Source organism: Neodiprion lecontei, chromosome 1, assembly GCF_021901455.1.
Source record: "Neodiprion lecontei isolate iyNeoLeco1 chromosome 1, iyNeoLeco1.1, whole genome shotgun sequence".
NCBI lineage: Eukaryota > Metazoa > Arthropoda > Insecta > Hymenoptera > Diprionidae > Neodiprion > Neodiprion lecontei.
The window spans coordinates 25,968,439-25,993,581 of NC_060260.1; the positions used below are offsets into that span (position 1 = coordinate 25,968,439).

Sequence of the window (25,143 nt, forward strand, 5' to 3'; positions counted from 1 at the left end):
GGGTCAGGAGAGCGTCGGGAACTATTAACCTCCCCCCCCCCCGTATTCCCTAGTTTTAACCTGAGCATATTTTCTTTAACGTTACGTGTAATTATATCGCAGGTTTCTCTTCGTGGCTCGAATGCTTGATGACGGATGATATTCGAATGATGCCGTTGCGGTGCGGTTATATCGTTTTGCTCATCTGTCGTACCGACATTAACCGATTCTCTGCATGTTTTCAAAACTATTTTCAAAATCTTTCAAAATCAAAATATTTCCCTATCGCAGTATTGATGATATGTCGGTAGGTTTCTCAGTTTTACCGCAAACACTATTATTATTGTTGTTATTATTTTTCTATTCGCATCAGGATTTAGCAGACTCCGAATGATTTAGCTGGTTATTCCTCTGTTACGGTAAATGAATTGGATTCACTCCATTTGTTCATCGTTCTATCGATTCAAAGATCTGCTCGTCGAATCGGCAAATAATTGGCCTGCTTCAGCTGTAAATAATTAAACAGTTGGTCCTTTTTCTACTTCTTGAAAAAACTCGAACCAACGTGAATGTTACGACATTTGATTTTGTTTCACTTTAAAATCAGTGGAATTCAAGCTGTGAACTTTCAACATTGGAAATCACTAGGAAGTCAGTAACGATTTCGAAGTGTAATATCTAAGTAAAGAACCCTCCGTTTTAATCCATTCAGATTGGTACTTTATAATCACCCTTTGTTTCGGGTTTCTGAAAAATCAACTATACTTATACAGGTATCGTTTCAACTCCGAAACAATATCGCAGTTGTACCGCAGAAGTATAGTATAATAGAGAAAAAGTAAACGTGGTGTAAAAAAGATGAATTATAATGAAATGGAGGTATAACTGATGAATTTCATCGATAAAGTATGAAAACGGAGAAAGAAATTCCATCGGTGTTTTATCTCAGAGCGCAAGATACCGTGAAGAATTGTCAATTTTCTGCAGACGAATTTTAAAAACGGTACATAAAGAACAGAAAGAAAAAACATGTGGCTAAGAACATAGAGAGAGAGAGAGAGAGAGAGAGGGAGAGGGAGATCCACCGAGTAAATATGACGAAAACCGATTCATCTACCTATATCTATCAATCTATATCGCGGCACATGCATACCGCATACGTTGCACATTCATACAATAATATAGCCTAGTCGCGCGCTAGCTCATCAAGGTATCACACTTTACAGGTATGGAGCGTAAAATATAAAAGCAATTCGTGTGTGGCCCGGAGATAGTATAGCCTGTTCTTGGGCTCGCGCGGCAGTAGTCGGTTCCCTTTGATGTTCCGCCGCGCCGCGATGGTGGGGGTTTCCCTGCTTCTTCCTCCTCCTCCTCATCCTCCTCATCCTCCTCCTTCTCCTTTTCCTCCTCTTCCTCCTCTTCCGCCCCATGCGCTCGCCCATTACGCTTTTACGTTGTAAGTATAGCGCGCACCCCGAGCGCCATGCTACGACCCGAGTCATATTTTCCGTGCTCTGATATGCCCTCCATATGCCTCGTGTATAGGCACTGCACGTTACCTTGGTCGTACTCTCTTCGGCCTGTGCGTAAAAACGCATCCTCGAGCATTACCCTGCGACGTGTCATTGGAGCATCCCATTGAAAGGGGGCGGAATAACGCCACGCGCCGCGTGGTTGAATTTTCAACATTTTTAAGCATTTCATTGTGTCCTTTTACCTGTAGTATTACAGTCTTGACCCGGCGGGTGAATTATGCGGATGCAGTTTAACCCACGACGGTTACTTACGTTCAATTAGATTCGTACAGTTATACGGACACGCATGCGATGCACTTACGTATGCCCATTGTTACGTATTCTTCGACTCTTTACGGACTTGGGTACCCATACATTATTGAAGAACGGTCCCTTCGTGTCGTCGAGTTAGCTTGACTTTCATGTTACGTTTAACTGAAAATTATGCGGGAAAGAGTGGAATTTACGTAGATTCTCGAGAATCGACCGATACCGATGAGAATACTGAACATCGTCCGGCACTCGTTAAATTACAACAGAACATATTCCGTTTGCGTTGTGAAAATTGGAAAAAACAGTTTGATAACTCGTAACGACGAATCGAAAGCTACCGAATTATTGAGTAAGAAGCTTCTTTTCTCTTTGCTCGATTACTCATTTCGCAAGACGTTCTATTTCCTGGAGAGATATCGCGTCGCACACCAAGTTTGTAACCCCCAATCACCAATCACCCCGTTCATGCGAATACTCTTGTCCATTTTCCATTCACTGTACACTCTGTAACATTCTCAAAAGGAAAAGAAACGGTTGCCTCGATTGTCGTTAGCTTCGGGAATGTCATGATCCATTAGCATAGCTAAATGTCACTCGATTATACATTTCAATATGATACAGTGACTCGGCAAAAGGATCGTAAAGAACAGGGACTTCTACCACTTGTGCGTGCAGGCACAGCTTTCCCAATTTTTAGCACGCTGAAGACACGTGTGAAACTTTGCCGAGTGGTATTATTTTTACGCGTACGTTGAAGACATCGGTAGAGGCAACGACGTACCAGAAGTACATGGTGACGCTACGCCTACCTACGACGGAGCCGTGATTCCCGTCGATTTAAGGGAGTAACAAAGTCATCCAGAGAGACGGTATATGGCTGGGGCATAATAGGGGGACAGGCTCAAGTGGGTATGCGTGCGGACATAATGGTGAAGCGACTGCGGTGTGACCATTAGAGAGAATCCCCTAACCTCGACAATATGAAATCATGGTGTATTGAGCCGAGTGTATACAGCCTCCGGCACGCCCTGTCCGTGACGAATTCTCCGGGTGGTGACTGTGTCACCAGGCTCGTAGACGGAGAAATTCGTCTACCCTCCATCGTAGTTTTCGGGCGAGAGTTCATTGTTGGCAACCGGGCGGACGACACGGTGTGGCAAATTGATATCGGCACACGCTAGAAAATTCATGAAGAGCCGGGCAGGCCTGAAAGGAAGTTATACGTGGCGTTGGCTGCCTTTTCCCCAGCCATCGGCCCCACTCTAGACTCCCGCGGATCCCCGTGAAAAGAGAATTTCGTTGAAACTGCTCGATTATATACCTCCGGACCTGCAAAAACTGATGTAAAGTTAATGGACCCCGAATAGAGCGGTGACTTACAACTACTAAATCCCAAGGCTCTTATTGCCCGAGATAAAACTAACGCGTACCTGTTAGAAAAACTTACAAGAGCTTGGAAATGTTCTCGTCTTCCGTGTTGCGATTAGACGTGTACGGATATGGTCAGATGTCACGACGTCAAACTAGCTCCGCGAACTGTGTCGGAACCCACGAACGTATCGTGGCTATAAATCTTTCACGTGAATAGATGCGTTAATTGTCCCGACAAATCACGCATCGCACTGCAGGGGTGACTTCGTAATATGCAGGGGACGAAAGCTACCCTCTCTAACTGCACCCTACCGAACGAAGATCGAGGAAAGAAAAAATAAAAAAAAATCCATCGAGAGCAGCTTGTCTTCGTAATTTAATGAACTGTGCGCTCACTGCGCTAACGTATGGTTTTCACGAACGAGTTGTTAGACGAAGTGTTCGTACGACACGAGTGTGCGGCTTGTGCGGTAGGTGCAAGGCATACGTGCAGCCGAGACGACGTAACGCGACGACACAACCACCCATCCCGTATTATCATGTTAATATATTAGCCCTGTGTTACGACCTGACGTCGTGCCTGCATCGCAAAGTCATTCCGGCGTGACGGTTTAATAACTGCAACGTGGGGGCGAGCAGTTGGGCTTATTTAAACACGGAGGTGAGTGTATCTCGTTGCATTTATTGCAGAAGTTTCTGGATCAGCAGCGGACCGATGACGCGGTGGTTCGTAACGCGCGGTGTGGTTACCTGATGTCTGTAATGTTTGATGGGTAATTCTGCACTCGTACGAGTAGTTGTTTTCAAAGGAAAGTTGCGCCAGAAACGACATTGACGTTGTTACGTGTAACGGAGGTGAATCGACTTGACGCGTGGGTATGTTTCCCGGTTCGTGCTGCACCCGAACGCGATATGGAAATTTGAAAGCGTTCGAAAAGAAGGTGGAAAAACACAGTAAAAGCAAAAAATCGAAACGATTCGAGCTGTACGGCGCAAGGAACCTCCGGGCCAAACAGCAGATGTTTGCTGCTAACAGCGCTAACAGGGTTTTAATTCGGCCCATTAGAGCACCGTGGTCCTTCATTTCATTACGTACCGGTCTAGCATTACATCGTTATCTCGAGATTCCGATCTGTATTCAGGAATTCAAACCACTCGTTTGCGTAACCAGCGGATGTGTTTTTGAACCCGCAATTGTTTTGTGCCGCGAAGCATCACGCATGCACGATGGTCGTCGACGTCGTGGCGTACGAGGTATACCAACGTTTCCTTGGAGCCGACGAGATATCGGCTTCCGTCGCACCCGCGTATCTTCGATCCGGTCACTTCGACGATCGCTGACGCGAAAAATCTCGGTCTTCGCTCGGCAAACGATCGTCTCGAGTTCCTACATCCGTTCCGGAAATCTCAGAAATTTTTCACAAAGTTGTTTATCTCGAACGCGGCGACGATTTTTCTCACAAATCTCGTCTTCGGATGCAAATGAATGGATGTCGACGAGGTCTTGGCTGCAGGCGTGTTGGGATTTTTGTTATCGCAAATCGATTAGCCCCACCAACAAGGCCCGTAAATAGAGACCCTGGTCCCCGGTCGTTCCAGCTGGATCGAGGATCTCTGCAGCTCCGTTACAAATAACAGAAACTAACGAGTACAATAGAGAAGCGTGTCGAAATTTTATAGAGTCCCTGTATACCGGGAGGAAAGGGCGCGCCGCACCGAGGCACAAAAGTCTCTGTCAAATCCATTATTTGAAATCAATTCACCGCAATCGAGATTTCACGTGGTATAAGGATGTCTGGAGAATTGCCATGCCCTACCTGCTAAATAAATACACACTGGAATTCGAACGAAGCTATAACAGGGGTTCGAAATGGAAACGTTCCTGTGTTCGCAGCGGGCTTTCACACCCATATGTACAAATATTCACCTATATGCGATTTTACGTAGAATAGAGAGGCTGATTGGCTTTGTATTCCTGTTCAACTTAAACGCGCTCTCGCTTTTCGTTCATGTATAATGTACAGACGTTAAGCCGCTTCGTTTTACTCGGCGAAATCGATTAGCTTTTCTTCTTTCCGTATATCCCGCGCAAGTTTACCGCTCCGCAGAAGTAGACCCAAGGGATGCCGGAGGGAAATTACTCCGGATAAAATATTTCTAGGTAATTGTACCATCGCCATTTCTCCTTTTCTTCCATCGAACAAACTGCAGCTCCATTACCAAGGATCGTCAATTTTTATCCACTGAACTCGACGGTATAATAAAACGGATTGTTTGAAGTACTTGACGTTACTGAAGGCGGATCAATTTGCCGCTGAACCCGAAGTTTCACAGTCGAGCTCATCGTTTCTAATTAATTCAGTATATTACAGACCTCGGCAACGATTCAAAGTTTTCTAGTACGCCCCGAACGTCCGTGTATCCTACTCGAGTCTAGGAACAGTCGCGAAGAGTTCATTGATAAAAACCTTGTCGTTGACTAGACCGAAAGAGATGAAGCAAAAGGAGAAGAAGGAGAAGGGAAAGAACGAAAGAGAAAAAAAGCACACTAATTCTAATCTTGGCATGTAGGTACCTACACGTATAACGCGCTTAAGATCGGGCTGTCGACAATGCCGTTCGTGCGTATCAAGGGATCATGTACAGTGCGTGCCTACCTTAGTGTCCGTAGACACGTCTAACCCGAGTGACCGCCGTTGGATAAAAACATGGTGGCTATGAATAATTGAATTTTGTAATCAAAACAATGACGCGAAGCGCGTGTAAGCTGGTTAGCCGGTGTAACAAATTGGGAATCGATTTACCTATGGCCTCTCTCCCTCGGGAGCATTTCTCCGGGAGTCGGCTACCGTTTCACGATGCGAGTATGTACAAGGTATAGGAAAGGGAGACTCTCGGTCCACGGGAGAACTATCGAAAGGATCGCTCGCGTAGAAGTCGCTTGAAACTTTTCAGGGGTGAGCCAGAGATGCCTGAAACTGTGTCTAAACGGAATTCAATTACGGAGTCTGTTCCACCTGGTAGCTCGCCGAGATCCAGTCAGGGCGCGGAAGGATTCTATCGTGGATACGTATATACGTGTGTATAATATAACACGTAAGCGAATCGATGCTCAATCGAACGGAAATGTTGACGCTCAATAAAATCTTTTTTTAAGATAGATTTTTTGAAAGATAGTGACAAATCGTTTCACATACCCGATACCTATACCCGGCTGGGTGTGATGCGCAAGGGCCGAGAAAGTAACGCCTTTCTTGTAATATATATTTGAAAAGTTTTCAATGGAAAAAAGATAACCTCGATACCTCGCGCGAGAAAATGCAGTGATGTAACAAGAAGACTCGTCCTATTCTTCATATTTTCCTCCCTTCTATATGTATGGACCACATTTTAAAGTTTCGTTTTCGTCGACGATGATCGAGTCGATTTTTTTCGTTCTTCAAACCGATACGTAATCCGAGACCGTTGAAGTAACGATGGTTGTTCGGTATTTGGCTTGCGGTATTCGTCGAGCTTTTGAGGACAAAGCAGGAAAGATCAATTTCCCACGTTGTATCAATTCTTGGAAAAAAAATCCTCGCAGTCATTTCGCCGTCAATACAACGACCTTCATCGACTGTATGTAGCAAAATTTCCTAACAATGTTCAAAGTGCGAAGGATAATATATTTCAAGACATTTAGCGGCGTATTCGAGGTTCATTTATCTTCGTCACTGATATAGTTATTGAAAATTCATGCCACGTAAAGAAACGATTTCCGACGAAGCGTACCTTTGATCTTTGGAACTATAACGTTACACGCAATTTGGAACTTGCGTTAAAAGTTTCCCAGTTGCCGGACGAACTTCATTGCCAAATATTGCCAGGAATCACTGCTAAGATCGAAAATGAATTAGTTACTTCGAACGGAACGCGTATGCATAAAAAAAATCTGCTTATTTCGAGTTTTTTCGAAATGCAGTTTCGCTCGAAGGGCTCAGGAGTTCGTTCGAATTTTCCAACAACGACCGAACGGTTTCGATTTTGTGTTTCGCATTGTTTCCCATTTCTGCTTCTACCGATCTTCTCAACTTTTCGCTTCGTCCCGAAGCGGCAGATCGTAGAGCGACGCGTGGCTAATACACGGAATAGTAACCGACACCTTTTACTTCAGGTCCGGTCCACAAGAGCCAATCGTTTGTCCGATTGGTCCCGGCTATCGGCGAGCATTGTTCAATTTTTGAAAAATCGTGCTTCGACTGTTTCTTGACCGCCGACCAACAAAAGAGAGCTAACAACCTCTCAGGGTGGCCGAAGCCCATTCCTCGGCTAACTAGAGTTTGATCCTGGAAGGTAGAATCAGAGAGGTTGACGGCTGCGGGAAGGAGGTTCAAAGCAGTGGCAACGATCCTCCGACACCGACGTCCGCAAAAAATAATTCCGAAGACCGTGGCTCCTCGTGACGGAAACGCATCGCATCGCGCCGCGTGCCAATAAACGCCCTCAGACGAACCCTGAGTGTGGGGGGCAAGCCTCACGGGGTGATCACCTTAATTCGGGTCCTTAATTTGAAAGTCAGCCGAGGCGGCGTGGTGGCTCAGTTAGTTAACACCTCTCTGTGTTTGCCCAAAAAGGTCGTCTATGTCTGTTTGTATTTACCGTCGATGTTGATGCAAGGATTTCCCAGCGTGTTACGTGCCAAATAGTTATGCATCTATTTACCTATACGTGTACTGTAAAAATTTAAAACGGTACATTTGCTTGCAAAAAATTTCGCCGATTAAGTGTAATTGAACGGAAACAATTATGGTTAGATTTATCACTATTCTGCATATATTTCAATAAAAACGTTAGAATTCCTCTTTGGACGAGATATTTTCCGTCAACTGTCCTAAATTCTAGTCGTGACTAAAAAATGTTCCTACTGTTTTTGAGAAGACTCGTCGTTCCATATTCACCTGATATTCTTATTCCATGCACCGAGAGAAATTTTTAGTTCCGGTTACCGCTCAGTTCTCAAATGTTTTCATCTTTTACCACAATCGAAAAATGTAGTTCTAGGTAGAAAATGAAAATTAGTTTTCTAGCTGTTACCGGAAAGTCTGGTATCCGTTACTCTATTCTTTCTCATTACGATCTCTGTTGCTATATTTTCTTGTAATTGTTGCGAAAATTTAATGCTTGTGCAACAATAAATTGACGTAAAAGACTTGTTTAGCTAAAAACGTAGAGTAAACCTCACAAACCGATTATGCGTTGCAATAACCAAAATGATTACGCGTACCTCGTTTTTCGTAATTCCAACAATATTCAAACAGTTTTTTTAACGATACCCGTTTTACGGAATTTCTCTACCTACTACAAGAAATGAAATTTTTCTCAGTGCGAGCACACATCGACGGGTAAAATAATTTCGCTAACATTTAGGTATACCTACCTACATCTCTTGACAGATTTTGGACTAAGGTGAACGCGTTCAGGGTGGTTAACAACTAGGCGGAGCTGCATACACGCAATTGCAAATAAAAATTAGAAAACCCTGGCCTCGGCTCGGTAATTAAATCGAGTCCCCTGTAAATCGCGTACCAACGGTAGATGAAGGGAGGTAAAGTCGTCCGTAAATCACTGCTGGAAAACCACGGTCGTTTTCGAACCCTTCGCAGTTGAGCGTTAATTTTCCGCAAGGCGAGTGGAATGACGAAAAATCGCGGTGAATATATTTACACGGGAGTGCCGGCGGAGCGTAGGAAACGGAGGGCGGAGCTTCCGGAATTCGGCCAATGAAGGGCCGGTGGGTCGGGCCTCGGAAAGTACAGTCGGAAGCGCAAAGCGATACGCCGGACGATCGTAACCCGACAATTCTCACGTTCGGATTTTCATGGGGTTCAATTCCCGCCGATGCGATGTGACATCGAACCGTACGACCCGCGAAGGCTGAATTCTCCTCGCGTGTCTCCGACTCCGTTCCCGGCCGCGACGTGTACTCGTCAATTATTGTAAGTACACCTATCGTGCTTTATATATAGAGGACACGGATCTACGGACATGATGGAAGACTGGATATGTTCATTCCCTCGTCGTGTGCCGACGTAACTCCCGCCTCGCGTTACCTCACCCAGCCAAGACGGCAGGCGCTTCATTTTCTAATGACGGGTAGTTAATTATGCATCGGCAAAGCCGCGTCTCAAAGAACGCGAGGACTTCCAGCCGCGTTAACGAGACGAGGTGACGGTGTTGTACGCGACGTCGGAGAATATCCAGCTTCGCATACTCGGATTGATTGCTGGCCGATCGCAAACGAGAATGGCGGATCGAGGTCGGTCGTCGGAAATACCGAATCACGGTTGTACCCTTGACAACTTACACCGATGCTATTTTCGGGACGTTTGTAAAACCGGTTTACCGAAGAGCACTGCAGTTTCGTCGGTAATGATTTCTCAGATTGCAAAGTTGATTAATTGAAAGGTTGGTCAATTCGCGCGGAGTCCAAGTGCAGCTGAGTTCAACTCGAGAGATGGCAACAGCTATTAACGGTTGTCCATATTCGTACGAGAAGAGGATGATGCCACTCAAACAATCACCTGCAACGAAACGGTAACTCTGTACGAGTATCCGATATTTCACTCCTTCGCCAATGTTAATTCTTCCTACTTTTTCACGAATTACAACGATTAAAACTGTCATTAATTCTGATCAGCGATTATTCTTGAAGATTCAATACGAAAATCGGTTACTCTTTATGTGATAAAGAAATTTCTACCTACACGAGTAATAAATTAATCACGCCATATTTTCGTTTCCTACTCACGCGAAATCATTCATCATGAGTAAGCGGAGAGAATTGCATGAGGTAAGAAACGGGTAGGATTGCATTAAATGCGTATGGATACGTGCAGTCGAAGTGACCTTAATCACTCATATTAAACAATTAATTAACGACGTGAGCGTGGTATAATTGAAGCATAAGTCAAAGTGTTTGGGAGTCGTGAGCGGAGATCGTGATCAGCATGACGTGACCCGGTGTACTCGATGCTCGTCCATCATTCGGTCTTTGACAAGTTGTGGCAAATTTGAAGAATAGTATACTAAACGCGTGGTTCATAGTTTATATTATTGTTGACAGGGTATCGGTTAATTGTTAATACCCAGAACTCGTCGTTGAACGATGTGGATTAATTTAAGCGAGAAAAAGAAGCACCGCGCGGTATCGAAAGGGTGAAGTGAAAGGGGAGCGGGTGGAAAATTTTTAAGAAAACGCGTAAAATTGAATTTCGTTTAAACCGTTTAATCCGAGCATCGAAGCGATCGGTAGATTGTTTAGTGTCTCTCTCCCCGCGGTTGTCCTTCCGTTTCTCTCCGTCCTCCTCGGCTCCCTCGACGCGTTTCGGTGGAATCATGCTAAACGACGAGAGATCAAAGATGCCGCCCAGCATCCAGTGGCGGACCTATCATAATAATTTGGGAACTAGCGCCCTTTGTATCAGGATAGGAAAGCCGACAGCCTGAAAAGGCCTCTGGGCTACGGGGCGAGTCCGCCGAGTATACTAAATCCAGCCTAAAAGGACTCTAAAAAGATTTTTACTCATTTCGGACGCTTGCAGGCAGCAACGCGCACGCTCAAAGCTGCAGACCCTGCGCAGATGCGTCTTCCGTCGACGCGCTTCGACCTTCAATAAAATAGTAGGTAGGTAGGTATCGTCTCAACTTAATTTGAGGCAGATGCCGAACATTTTCACACGCGTATACATATATTATGCATGTATATATATTATGTATACGTGTATACATACCCTTAAAGCACAATCATTAGACATCCGAGTCTATGGGATTAATTTTAGATTATACACCCTTATTTTGCAGGTCAGTTCTTTTATCTCACCTTACGTTTCATCGTTATTACGAATTTATTAATTACGATCACCGGTCATCTCGTGACTGAACACTGTGAAGGGTGGATATTTTTTTACCCCCGTACAACCTGTGCAGAGTCACGTAATCCGGAAATATGAAAGGAAACGTCGGTAGATGCGCAGTTCGAACGTTCAAGTAACGTCGAATGTTTCTACGGGAGATGAGAATCTTAATTTTTTTGTCACGTGAAAAATTTTGAGAAGTCTTAAATCGTTTCGGACGTTTGCTTTATCGAAGCTTCATTATCCAAGAATTGTCAGGTGCCGCTTTAATTTTTCAACGTTTGAAAATTCCAGTCTAACAAATGCACGAATTTAACTCTTGCTCGATTAAGTTTTACGCAATTAAACGTTTCAATAGGTTAGCAAGGTTCGTTTTGAAATTTTTATCGATATTGTAAGTCGTTGAGATTGTATTTATAATCCAAGAACCAATTGACCAAGAATTTTGTCTTGACAGTTTTTTGTTTCTTACAGACAAATTGAATTTCCTTCGATTAAATCCGTGCGCAAAAACTTATCGGAAACCTTATCGTTTCTTATATACGAGAAATAACCTGATAATCAATTTCTGATTGAAGTTGACACGCGAATACGACAATTGATTCTTTCCTCGCAAATTGGCATAAAATTGTTTGTTCGTCGATATTTTTGCGAGGGAAACTTGATCTTTTCCGAATTTAAAAAATTCCAACCCCGTGTAAAAGAGCCGAGTTTCGGTAGGTTTTTAAAGAGAAACGTAGAACGTACTAAATCGAAAAGCTCCTGTCGCACCATTTCGCTCCCGGTTTCAGCAGCTTGACGTTAAGTACATCTCGTAAAAATTCCAATGGAACAGCGTCATTTTGCCGAGGGGTTGTTGGCGGCTCCGATTGGTGGGCCGTGCCTCCGTAGTAAACGCCCACCAAGAGAGACCCTGCCCTCTATTAGGAGCTTTGATCTCTGCCGCCTCCCTCCCACATCGACTCCAAGTGGAAATACCGCCCGAGAACCTTCGAATCATTCGGAGTCCACTGGCTTTGAGCGCTGCACCAACGCACGAGGGCAGTGCCGCGTTTCCTTACGGTTAAACTCGTAGATCGACTCGAAAGTTGCGACATCGCGGGGCAAAAGTTTTTCGCGTTTCTACCCAGTCGTTGGGCCGATCGTCGAAATGGCTGCGAGGTTGAAGCATCGATGATTCCCCTCGAGGCTTACGCGGCGTGTGAACGTAATGATAATAACGATAATAACGAATAAATCCGCCATGCGGGAACTCGAGATCGTTACTCGGTGAATCAGCGAGCTATACGTATATGGTCTGTTAAAGTGTCAATGATCGAGATTCCGCTTAAACGCGACTCGACTTCGCACCGAGAACCGTGAATGTTTCAGTGATAGTCGTTGTCGATAACCGTGAACATTGCACGCCGGTTGACTGGGTGGGACGACTTTGACACGTACGTAGAAGCGAGTGTTGAATAGTCAGTGACGCAGCGAGCCGGCGAAAGGTAAATTAGATCCGGCGAATAAACAGTGCTAGGTTAATCGACGTGTCAGTGTGGTGAATTACCGCATAACTCGCATGACAGTGACCGCGGATGTAGATCCGTCGATCGATTGACTGTGTTTGGCAAACCGTTCCTCGCGAGGTAGAAGGGAAAAGGGAATATCGCTCGGGGCTCCGAAAATCGGAGGGTGGGATGTGCAGCACCGAGATGACGGAGACGTGCACGATGTCACCGTCGACGATGACCTCCGGTGGACGCAAATCCGGGTGTCTCGGCTCTCCCGCGCACCGAAGAAGCCCCTCCCGGAGTCCGCCGAGGAGGGTCGAGGTCCAGGACGACGATGACGAGATCTCGGTCGGGTGTCCGAGTCCGTTGCCCCTCGTAGTCGCCGCTACGAACGAGGACGAGGAACGGTACAGCGCCTCGAGGGAGGACTACAGCGAACGGCTGAGCCCCAGGAGTTACCAGGACGAGATCGAGGACGACGAGAGATACTCGAGGGACGCGGACTACGGGATGTCGGCGAAAGCGAGACTCGCCGAGAGTCGCGTCCTCGAACGGGACGTGACGACGACGCTCAGGGATAACGACCGGATCGTTACCCCGACGACGGGAGGGCCCGACGACTACTTCAAGCCTCTGAAGAAGCTGAAGATGGTACAGATTCAGCAGTCCGACGAGGAGGACGAACGGGAACGGGACGCCAACGAACGCGGGGTCAAGTCCTTCAGCATCCTGGACATCCTGTCGCATCGACCCAAGGCGAAAATCGTCAGGCCGTGGGACACGGTCGAGTCGAATCACTCCCACCTCGGCCACCATCACCACCATCATCACTCCGGACCCAGAGATCTCTCCCTCGTCGGAATGTCCCTCGCGTCGATGTCCGGATCCATGAGCGAACCTCCGCTGAGTAGCTCCTCGTCATCCGGCAGGAGCTCCGTTTCAGATTCCGGAAGTCCGGATCCTCTCACCCACCATCATCACGCCCTCCACCACGGCATGCATCCCGGGCTTCACCACCACATGCAACAGTTTAAGAGGAAAATCCCACAGCAGCACAACTCCCAGGGTGGTCAGAACAGCAAACGGAGTCCCGGTCAAGGGAGTCCTTTGGACGCCCTCTTTCAAATGACGAGCAAAACTTTCGACGCCGGCGAGCACAGTCAAGGTGATTAGACATTTTCGTTCCGTTCTACTTTTCATTCAAGGAAAATTCAGGCCCGCCTTTCAGCGATCGGAAAGTGAGATTTTATCGAAGCCGAGGTCACACCAGCGGCTCGCGACACTTCTCAGAGTCACCGGTTGACTTGTGCTTGGTGTAGAAAATGAAATTGAGGGAATGAGAAATAAAAAAAAAAAAAAAATGAAAACAAAAAACGGAATCCGTTGTGTACTTTTTAGTTTGGTTTAGCGATCGGATATACATTTTTCTCGGAACGGAACCGACTGACGTCAGGCCTCCGAGCGTTGTACCGCCCAAGTAAATACCAGTCGATTTTACTAGCGAAGAAATAGTACGTTTTCGCAAAATGAAAGAGACGTCGTAAACCAATTTGCCGCTCGGGCCCCCTTCTAATAAACAATGAATGATCACGAGGTTCTCAGGTTCACAGTTCCTTAAGAGCAGTAAAATTTTATTTTCACAGCGATCGTAATGGGGCTTTAGTAATTTTAATCCCGCTTTTAGATAATTTACCATTAGACCGATGCACCGACCAGCGCCCTCTTGCAGAGAACTGGATTTTACGATCTTTGCACCTCGACAAACACGAGCTGCAGATCGAGGCTCGAGACCCTCGTTCTGTGCATCGTAGGATTAAGAAAACGGTGTTTTTTTCAAAACGAAACGGTAAAGTTTTGTCGGCGAGTGCGAACTGAGCGGTTGATTTTTAAAGTGCCGATGGACTCGGCATTCCCGATCCTCGCTTTGTTATCTCTGCACCTCGACGTTGCAAGTCCGGGAGAAAGACAGAGCCGAGCGTATATTCCTCGGTTTGCCTCCAGGGTCGGCAATTTAACATCACGCCAATTTTTCCCATTTACTCGCGAATTTTATCACGTCCTGTTTACTCTGCAAAGTGGCGCTTGCCTTTGGCGTACGTCCGTTGGTTCCAGGTATCCACCTATCTTGCACCTTCGGTGCACCAGCAGCACCAACAGCAGCAGCAGCAAAACCACCAACAGCACCATTGCCAACAAGAAGTGAGACTCCCCTTTCAATTCAATGGGAAATGCGCAAGACGGACGTAACGTACGCACGCGGATCGCGGGTTTTTGTTGGCATGAAAGAAAGGCGAATTTTCATTGTTACCACATTTCACAGACTGCCACTGCTTGTGCCGTTGCCGTCGGAAGTGAACCGAAGTGCAGTGGAGTCGGTAGGTGGGTTTCAAGGTGTTGCGTGCCGAGTCGGGTTCCTGCCCACGTATGCAAATTAGGCGACATATGCTGATAATAATGAATTGCCCTTAGGCACGTCCGTCATAAGCTGGGTACCGCACCGTTTACGCGTAACACACGCGTACTCCGCCTCGTAAACGTAGGTATCCCTGTCCCTTTCTTCCCCACCCCATTTGCTCCGATGCGGTAGTCTTGCGTAGGCCTAAAATTCGGTTCACTCCGCACTTCCCTCGAACGGTTGCTCTCCACTTCGTTGTTCTCATGTACACACATCGCATCTCTTAGCGGCCTCTCCTTTCAACGACTCATTCTTCTCCCCCCTTCGCCGCTAGTCGCGATATATTCTCAGCTCGTCGAATACTCCCCGATTCCAAATTGATCCACGTCCCTCTACCCTTCTCGCGAGTTATTTGACGGACATACTTTCGTTCTTTAACCCACCCCGATAGCTGTACGGCGGGACGAAGTATCGGTGGAAAAAAGTGATAACCAACGCTTAAGATTGCGGCATCGGCGATCGGTAAGCACGTGATTGAGCGCGCCGCTTCGTCCCGGTATCCGACATAAATTACGAATTACATTAAATCGTATTGTCCGGTGGATCGAGTAATGTTATTGGAAGCCTACGTGCCCCATCGGACGAAGGATCCACGCATATAGACTCGGCGCTCCGTTCACCCTTTCGCTCCCAGGATTCAAATTAGATTATGGGATGCCCGATGCGCAGGGGCCAGCACGGTAGCCTCACGCCTCTGCAATTTACTTCTGATTATTATGGTATCTATACTTACGCCGGACGGCATTCTTATCCGGTGCCGGTGCACCGCTCCTACACAATTCTGTGTCTTCTCTGTCCCTATCGAACCTGGTGAACTCTCCCTCATCGAATACCGGTCTGAGGATATCGATTTGCGGACATCGATTCATCCGCCGACTAACATAGCCAGACAAAGGAGTCCGTTTTGAAATATAAACCCTTGTATTCGCGGGTAAATACGTGGAATAATAATTATTTCCTTAAAAAATTTATGGTAGCAACTTGTCGCGTCGTTCGTTACATCGCGAAATACAACGTTTGTTACAGCCCGTCGTGTTCTGTTCGAGGATATTGTAACCATTAGCCCGGTACCTAATTCGTTTCCATTCATCCGTAGTTTATTCGCTTCGCAAACGGCTCTCCTGCAACGAAAGACAGAAAGAGAGAGTGCTACTGAAGAAATCTCAAAGCAAGAAAACACGGCAAAGTTACGCCGGTTGACAAAAATTTTAGTACCTCTTTTATGTCGAGATTTTCTCTTCTATTCTCTTCCGAGGAGATTCTATTCATCTCCCCTTACCGTTTTTACCTTTCTTTTGAGAAAATTGATTGCTCTCACATTATCTGCACGGATCACGTTACGGAATCTGAATTGTTCCGGGAAAGTATAGCCGTTCGTGGTTGTAGTATTTTGTATGCGAACTCGGCCGTTCGTTCTTTAATCTTTGGCTTACCTGATTTATTCCAAGAGTTACATCCGTGTGCAATGACATGGCAGGAAAGGAATTATTTGCTACTTTATATTTTCCCTAAGCACTACAAACATGAAATTTACATTTTCATGTAGAAACAGTTGACAACGATTACGAAACATCTGAAATGAAAAAAGTTTATGATATTTTCGAGTCTTCGAACAAACAACACACATAAATGCTGTTACTCTTCTTTCTGTAGTTATACCTGCTCACACAAATGATCAGGAAATATGTATCTTTGACATAATTTTTTGATCCTACAATTCAGTACATCTTTTACATTTGTAGAGAATAAATTTTCTGCCATAGTTCAAACATGATGTTGTCAATAGTGGTATTTGAGGTGAAAAAACTTGGAGAAATTATCGACAAAGTTCTTGCCAAAAATGAAACGGAGTATTTTCAACTTCAATTAATGGTCTCTGTCAACTTGAAGATTCGGAAATCTGATTATAAAACTCGTTTTCAACCATTTCGATATTCGGTATTTTTTCACGATGAATTTAAAATATTCGAAGCCTACAAAAAAATGTCTATAAAAAAAAAGTTTCCCTTTTATTCAGGATGGTGATAAGAGTGATGAATCGTGTATCACGGAAAAAAAATTTCAGTGCATTCTGTGGCAAATAAAGTTTTTGATGAAAAAAAAAAAAAATATATTAAAAAAACTTCTTCAGGAAATAGTGACTGAGTTGATATGAAATTGCGAAATACTTGACCGTGTATGAAAGCGGAATGAGGGGCCAAAAATGACATGAATTACGAAAGCACTCGAGCGACCGAAGGAGCCACCAGCAAGACAAATGCCAACCGCTCCTTAATCCCTTTGAGTGCCAGGCCCTCCCTGCACTTCGGAGGGCCGCTGCTTCTTCTTCCTATGTTGTGACAGTTTGCCGCCCAAACAAAACACCAACGTGATCCGCCCTACTACCGTGTCTCTCTCTCTCTCTCTCTCTCTCTCTCTCTCTCTCTCTCTCTCTCTCTCTCTCTCTCTCTCTCTCTCTCTCTCTCTCTCTCTCTCTCTCTCTCTCTCCCTCTCTCTCCCTCTCTCTCGCTTTTTCCCTTCTTTTATTTTACGACGATCCCCCGCTGTTTTGGGACTTGGGTTGTTTTTCAACAAACAAGTGCGATCCTTGCGTACTTCTTTCATACGACGCCATGTGTCTCTCAATGGGGACGTACGGGCTTGGTCAGTTTCAAAAAGGGTCCAATTTCGGGCCCACCACGACGCAAGGATTGTTAACATGAGACGTGAATATTGGTTAGGGAACCCCTAGGCTTCAATGGTGTTGAAATTAACGAATCTTCGAAACGCCATTCATTTAGGACTAGAAAACTCCGAAACTTGTCCGTTCCTACGTATAAGTTGTAGAAAATTTAATCTGTTCGTAAGAATATTTAGAACTAAGTATCGGTCAAAGTACGGTTCATTCACCGTATTCGCAGTGATGTAATTTGAATAACGTATTAAGCGTTTCAACAGAAAGTAACTACTGCATTTATCTGAAGTGTGGGCAAAAAGTGATTTCTGCATAACGAGATCGGCCACTACAGAAAAAATATCCTCATACTAGATCTGCCAATAATCAAGTTCAAGTCCTAAAAAATCTATGATCCATATTTTCTTTAACACGAATTCTTACGACAGGTAGTAAAATGACTCCGTTTTGTTAATTGTACTTAGCACCAAAGCACGGCCCATGTACCTAAAACCGATCGACTGTAAAGTTTGTACACGTTTGTAACCTATTTTATTTTGGACTATAAAAACTAATGACCGAAGGTTCGTCGAACTTCACTCCGACCTTATTCCACCCACCGGGACTTACGGTGGGTTTTCTTGCAGTTTGAATTGCCAAGCACAGCTGAAGCCAAGGCGATCGAACCGCGGCCGTGTGACCTCAAGTTCGACCAATGTAGAAAAACTAAATACCGTCTAATCCTCGAGTATCGAGTAAATAGTCTTTTGTCTCGCCTGGCCACATTCCGCTATACGCTTTACCGCAAACGCTTTACTCATTTTTTGCGCAATACATTGCGATCTACTCCGGAGTAAACAGATTTGTTCTTCCTTTCTCATTGACATTTTCGAACCAAAGCACGTTCGCTACGTGCGAAAAGTCGTAAATGTGAAGGGTTGTCGCGATTAAGGGCGCAGCTGGTTTCATCCCGGACTGACGAATCGACGTTCGTATTCGGTAAGGTTGCTGCAATATAATCGACAAAAACAAAAGCCCAGCTAAACGTACCGCGACAAACTCGATTATTTTTAATTGCTCGAGTTATATTGAATTTTTCACTTTCCAAAGACGGTTCGGTTCGATCCTGATAGCATTATAAACGTATGACCATAACGGCTTAAACGCCGTGTGGATGAGATGAAATAAAAATGCAGCAATGCCGTGCCTCTCTGTCTCTCTCTCTCTCTCTCTCTCTCTCTCTCTCTCTCTTTCTCCTCTCTCTTCACTTCCAGTGTTATACATACGTAAAAATACCTGTAGAAACGGATCTTGTACCCATACAGCCTCGCCGGTTATTCATGGAACCCAACACCCAGAGATGGGAATCTTCCGTCTGGGCTTCGATATCTTCGGGGCGTGCCTAATGCACCGTAAAACAACGACAGTAGCTCATCAGACGTCGCCGTCCGAAGCATATAAGCTGCAGCTTCTTGTCTTGCGCGAATATAATTATCCCCGCGTATATGAATATTGCAGTGACATCTCTGCGCGAATACTTGACGCGTCGATAAGCTTTGGTCCACCGTTTTACATAAATTAGTCAGGTGGATTGACGACTGCCGATGGAATTCCCCGGTTCTCTTTATACTTAGAATCGATTAGATCGATCCGTTGAAAACAAATATGTTTGCTCGATCAACGTCGGTTGAGGCTAACCAAAGATCGTTATTCAAATAGATTCGGAAGTCGTTTTTAAAAAAGTTGAGGTAAACTCACGCGTCGAATCACAAAGACGAGTCTACGTTCGATTTGAAAAACGTTCGCGAGTCGAGGTACCAAAATCTTTCGTGGATTACCGGATTCGGGGTGTAAAAAATAAGAAATAACGAAAGCGCGAGTTAAATAGAACATCAAAAAGCGCACGAATTCAGAATTTAGCATCCGAAAGATGCGTACCAAATTTGGGCTACTTTGGCTTACTCAACAAGTTCGGTAATCGAGGAAATCGTAAGTTATGCTACGAATATAAATTACTGCTCAGCTTCTACATGCTATCGTTAACCAAAACTTTGTCACGAGCAGGTGGGCATTCCATTTTTGATGAAAATACACTTTGAACAAAAAACTGATAAGTCAGCAATGATCCATGATCGATCGAAATGTGTGCAAAGTAGACTTACACGCACCTACGCTAAGTTCATTCCCATCCAATTAGGGCTAATCGAAAAGTCGAATCGCAGTATCTGAGGTCAATTTAGACCCCTGCAGTTCGCGTCTCGACTATACAAGAGAAGATCGACTGAAATTCTGTCATCCGGCCGATCGTCCCCTAGCAGTAGAATAATCTGGGTTAAATTTATTTCTATTTGTTGTCAAGGGTTTCCCATGATCCCTTCCCCACAGAGGTGGAGCATTTGTCGACGGCGTCAACGTTAGTCAATTGTCACGTGGCCCCCGAAGGGATGCTGTGTTTGGTGCCGCTGGCGGTAAGGGGGGAAGTTCGGGGAGAGAGAGGGAATGATTGGACGGACCGTGAGATAAAGTGAGACGAATTACTCTCATAAATCTCGGCCCCATGTCCAATATAAATCCACGCGGTGGCTGAGACATAAATACGACTTAGTGCCCACGATTTGCAACTAATTGAGAATTATTTCGCGCAATATAACCTACTGCTTCTATGTCTAGTGAATGAGAGAGAGAGAGAAGGAGAGCGAGAATCGGCAAAAGAGAAAAGGAGTATGGTTTGAGTTTTCTCGTATAAATTCAATCGTCTGATTTTATCGCTGTCCGCGGATTCGTGCAACGGTTCGAGTACCTATCAGCAGGTAAAAGAAAAAACGTTTTCAATGTTAAGTGTAGCACATGGCGTCGAGAGGTATGGGAAGTGGTAAAAAGGTGTTGGGTGAGAGAGATTGAATGGTTAGGGAACGGGCTTGCACCATGCAAGTCGTAGGAAGTCGCACCTCGAGAAAATGAGATCGCATCGCATCGTATCGTATCGCCGTGGTTTTACAATTTCAATATTATACAGCGAGAAGGCGTGAATGTACGTACGCCTGTATATTTTCCTTTATTCATTCTTTGTTTTTGTCGTCCTTCTTTCAGTTTTTCTTTTTCTCTCTTTTCTCTCTCTCTCTCTCTCTCTCTGCTTGAGCTTTTTTTCACTTCTTATATACGTATATTCTACCACCTTTCTTTCCAGCGAGCAATTAGCACCGCCATAAACTCGTGGCGAGATGACTATCCCCTTTGGATTTGCATGAGAAAAAGAAAAGACCGGAGAAATATATTGTACGCTGTAGAAGTAGACACGGGCTGGAGGGGATGCATCTCGAATGAGTTTGATATACAGGCACGGTGAGCGTCGGTGTCTAGTAGCCGTTGCTTTCCTTTTTTTCTTCGTAGTTTTTTCTTCTACCAAAATCGAACCGCGTTCCTGCGGGTTTGAACCTCGCCGTCGTCGTCGAGCACCGTCTCGTCTCTCAAACGGAAGTTTAATACTCAAACCGAAACAATAGCAATAGCGAACACTAAAGGTTTATGGCTCTATTCCGCGGGCGTTTCTTCCTCTCCCGTTTGCTTCTCTTCACCGTGCATCCACCGTTTTACTTCTCTTTAACGCTCCCGCAGTGCGAACCCATCGCTACCCCGTCCGAACACGGAGAGTAAAAACCTCCGCTTCTCCGCCAACCAGGTGCAGTTAACCATTTGATAAATCACGAATAAGTTGCAGCGGTAATTGTATCGCTCACGCCTTCGACGTCTCTTTCCTCGATGCCCACTTCGCGGTACCGTTTGTATGCAAACACATTTCCCGCTCATACCTGCTCAACGTCGTATAACTACAACAGCCAATTAGCAGACTCACGGAAGTCACGATGCTACTTCAGCCAAATGAACATTAGGTAACAAATTAGGACAAGGCGGGGCTGCGGGATGATTTATTACCCCAACCAGTGTCGCTCACACTCTCAAATTCGATTCACTGCGTTTACAACCGATCGTTCTTCGACACTTGAATCATTCTTTTGCATCGCGGATAGACGATTTTCTCCGTTATCGCTGTACCGAATGTGTTCATCGCGCGTGCTATTCTTTTTATTAAGTTTACAATGCTTGAAACAAGGTGGCACCTAATATAATTGGAGCAAACCCGTACTCGCGGTTGAAAATTACGCCCGAACCGAAAAAAGGTAGGTATGTACCAAGGAACGAAGTAAAGTATGCGTTGTATATCAGCGAATACGATCTATAATTGAACGTTGCAGGAATATCGCTTGAAATTTATGATAAAAAGATGGTTTCTATGAAATGAATATTCTTTACGGTAAAACACCGTATCCCGACCCAAGGCTATATTTACACGCGTATCCATATCCATGATTGCCTCTCAGGAGTGACATTACTTCGAACATATTCGTAAATAGACCTTCCACGCCGCGCGTCTTTACCGTCGAATTATTAAATAGCCATAAGACAACGTATCGCCGTGTACGGGGATGAAGGGTGGGTAATTAGATACCAACGCGTATTGAACAGCGACAAACGATAAGGCCACCATTAAGCCGAGGCGGACTAAAATTGGCGTTTTAATGTTTTACTATCCCCCTCCGATGATACCGAGCCTCCGTGTGGTCGAGTCTCGAGAATGACGGTTATAGCCTCTAATCGATTCCGTAGTCATTAGCACGTCGCTCGGTTCCGCAGTCGTATTACACGCCGCAAGCGTACGTATATACGCCGCGTGTATAGATCACACCTCGAATCGTACTTCCACAGAAGGCGCAAGCGACGCCATATTTGAATTTCACACAAGTAGCAGTAGTACACCTCGTATTTAAAGTAGTTTGCCTTTCGACCGCTTTTATAATTCTAATCGTCTACGGGTCGAGTCTTAAACATTTTGTACACCCTTTTATAATCCCCTGCACTCTGTGCACACGCGGTGCGTTCATATTATACGACATACGCACACACGCGTGCACGCACCGTTCGGGGCTGCGGAGAAAATTTATCGTCTTTTCTCGAATTCACCTCATTAAGAACTAGTCTTATTCATTAGTGTGTATATAATATTTCCCAACAACCGCTCGGTAGCTTCTATATCTATACATGTACGTATACATACGTATACAGGTATACTCGTACGTATAGAGAGTATTATAGCTTATACAGCAGGTAGGACTGCGGTGCCCCGGCTTACGGTTATGCTAGGACGTAAATATTGTTCATAATTCTCTCCAAGTTCGAGCTAATTCCCGTAAGGTGGACTCCTCCGTGTGTCCGTGCAATCAAGAGCGTGCGTGTAACCCGCACACACTCGAAGACCGCCCGCCTTCCTACACGCGAACACATCCGTACTTGACTAAAATTAGTATTTTTCTCCTTCTCGACATTTCGACGTTCGCGCGCGTAAAAACTATGAGAATCTATTAATCACGAGGTTAACTTGGAGCCGACAAAGGCCGCCAGTACATACTTACCTTTTCGTTGCTTGTACCGGCAGCTGTGGTTCCTATGGGTACCAACACTCGTCCTTTCAACCTGCCTCCCTGCACACCATCACCCGTGTAAGAGAGTGCAGGGATCACTTGCTTTGCAGGTATAGGCCGCGTTATGTACCACGCTTCCTTTCTTCTTCTTCTTCTTCTTCTTAGTCCACTTCGTTCCCTCCACCAGACGTATATAACATGTGCACCCTTGTGTGTGTACGTTATACGTACATATGTGCACCTATAAGTATATGCATTGGATATGCCACGGCCACGTTATGCACGCCCGTCGTTCTAGTAGCTTTATTATCTTGGGCTCGACCCTGGATTTAGGTGGACGGGCCAGGTTCCGGTGTGTTTCGGTAGCCCGGACGATCATCATCTCCTCTTTCTCAAAGCGCCCGTCTTTTGCCGATCCGTTGCTTCTTGCTCTCTTTCACTCTCTCTCGCTCTCTCCGCGCTGCTGAAGCCCGCTTGGATATGTAGGTAATTTTTAATTAAACCGGGAGGCTCTCGATCGTGCTGCAACACGGCCGCGTCCGGTTTTCGTTAAGAGTCAGTCGAAAGATGAACTCTGAAACGAGCTTGTAAGATTATCCTAATGAAGCCCCTGATACTCTCTCCTCTTCTTCATCAAATCTACGTTATTTTAGTTCGTCGTTTACAAGGAAGCTGCTGCTTGTCAGGGAGATTGACACTCTACGGTGTCTGTCAATGTTACCGCTCGCCATACCCCACAGCTTATTATCGTCAACGTTTTTTACGTCCCGAGTTATCGAATGTTTTTTCCACACACTTGAACAACTTTTCCCCGTTCACTCGTTCGGCTGACGTTTTTAATCCATAACCCGCATTCCGATCAATTCGCTGCCGAACAGTAATTTCGTTCCACGAGGTATCTTTCGTAAAACGTTCAGTAACGATAACCTCTCATAAATTTAAAAGTTATCAAAAATATTTTCGAAATTTTTCTCGCACGAAGAACCATTGTTTCCATCCGGCATCCGTTGTAAATGCTCTACAACGTCCGTACATCGGGAAAAATTCATCCGAGCTGCGTAACTGGATCGTGACCTCGGAATATCTGTCATTGCAATTAGGTACAGGTATAGAAACACTGCGAATATACGTACTGACAAATGAAGATCGACGAGCGAAACCCGCGGACTCGATTACGTAATCGGACAATGGTGCGAAATTAAAAAGCAATTAGCCTCTCGTTCAGCCGCGGTTATGATCCTGAGGTGAATTGCTCCTGCAGGGCTGATTGCACCGGCTGAGGTTTGATCAATATTTGCCGATATACCGACACGGCGATCATCGCCGAGCCACATGCGCCGTAATGAGGCGTTGCGGATCGCGGGTATTGCGTGCTCCGTAAAAGGCTGATCGTGTGCACAAGTTTAACCCGATACGCTCGGTCAAACCCTGAACTTTATCCCGTGCAAATCCGCGATTACGAAACCTCGCCAATCTCGTCTTCGGGGACGGTGATCGGCGCCTGTGTCGAGCGTTTTCCGTGAAACTGCCCCACGCGCGAATACAACCCTGCAAAATGGGAGAGTGGGACTCGACGGGATCGACCATTTGTCACCGGCGGCGCCCCGGGATTCCTATTTTCCGCCCGATTTCCCGTGATGGCGAGCCTCTCCTTCCCGCTGCTGTGTTCCCGTTTGCCCCCCTTCGCCCTCCCCTGCCCCTCTCCTACCCTTCGCTTCTCCCGACTGAAAGCTCATTTTCACGTCAGCGCTTCTCGATCCTCGTTTGTTTCCGCTGAGACCTGCCGCATTGTGCCGAGCCCCGAGACCGGGATCAATATCCCATCGCATTAAACGCCCTGCAGTATAGTATACCTTGTACCCCGCATTACTGACAAATTAATATTACACCCGGTAATTTTGAGGGTGTAAGGTTTCGTAGATATTATAGATACCTGGTAGTAGATGCGTGCTTGCGATACAGCCTCTTGCAATTACGATTCCACGTGAAACGAATACGAGTATACTCCTAGATTTCTCCCTCCGTTAACTCGTGGT

The 25,143-nt window shown here is 45.5% G+C and overlaps 1 protein-coding gene across 1 annotated transcript in view; it reads left to right on the forward strand.

Moving 5' to 3' along the window:
- Window positions 1–12,045: 12,045 nt before the first annotated feature.
- Window positions 12,046–25,143, forward strand: part of LOC124294664 — a 37,960-nt gene continuing 24,862 nt past the window's right edge. Inside the window, exon 1 of the mRNA XM_046740985.1 lies at window positions 12,046–13,687. Within this exon, the coding sequence (XP_046596941.1) occupies window positions 12,709–13,687 (979 nt within the window). The 5' untranslated portion in view covers window positions 12,046–12,708. The remainder of the gene's footprint in view (window positions 13,688–25,143) is intronic.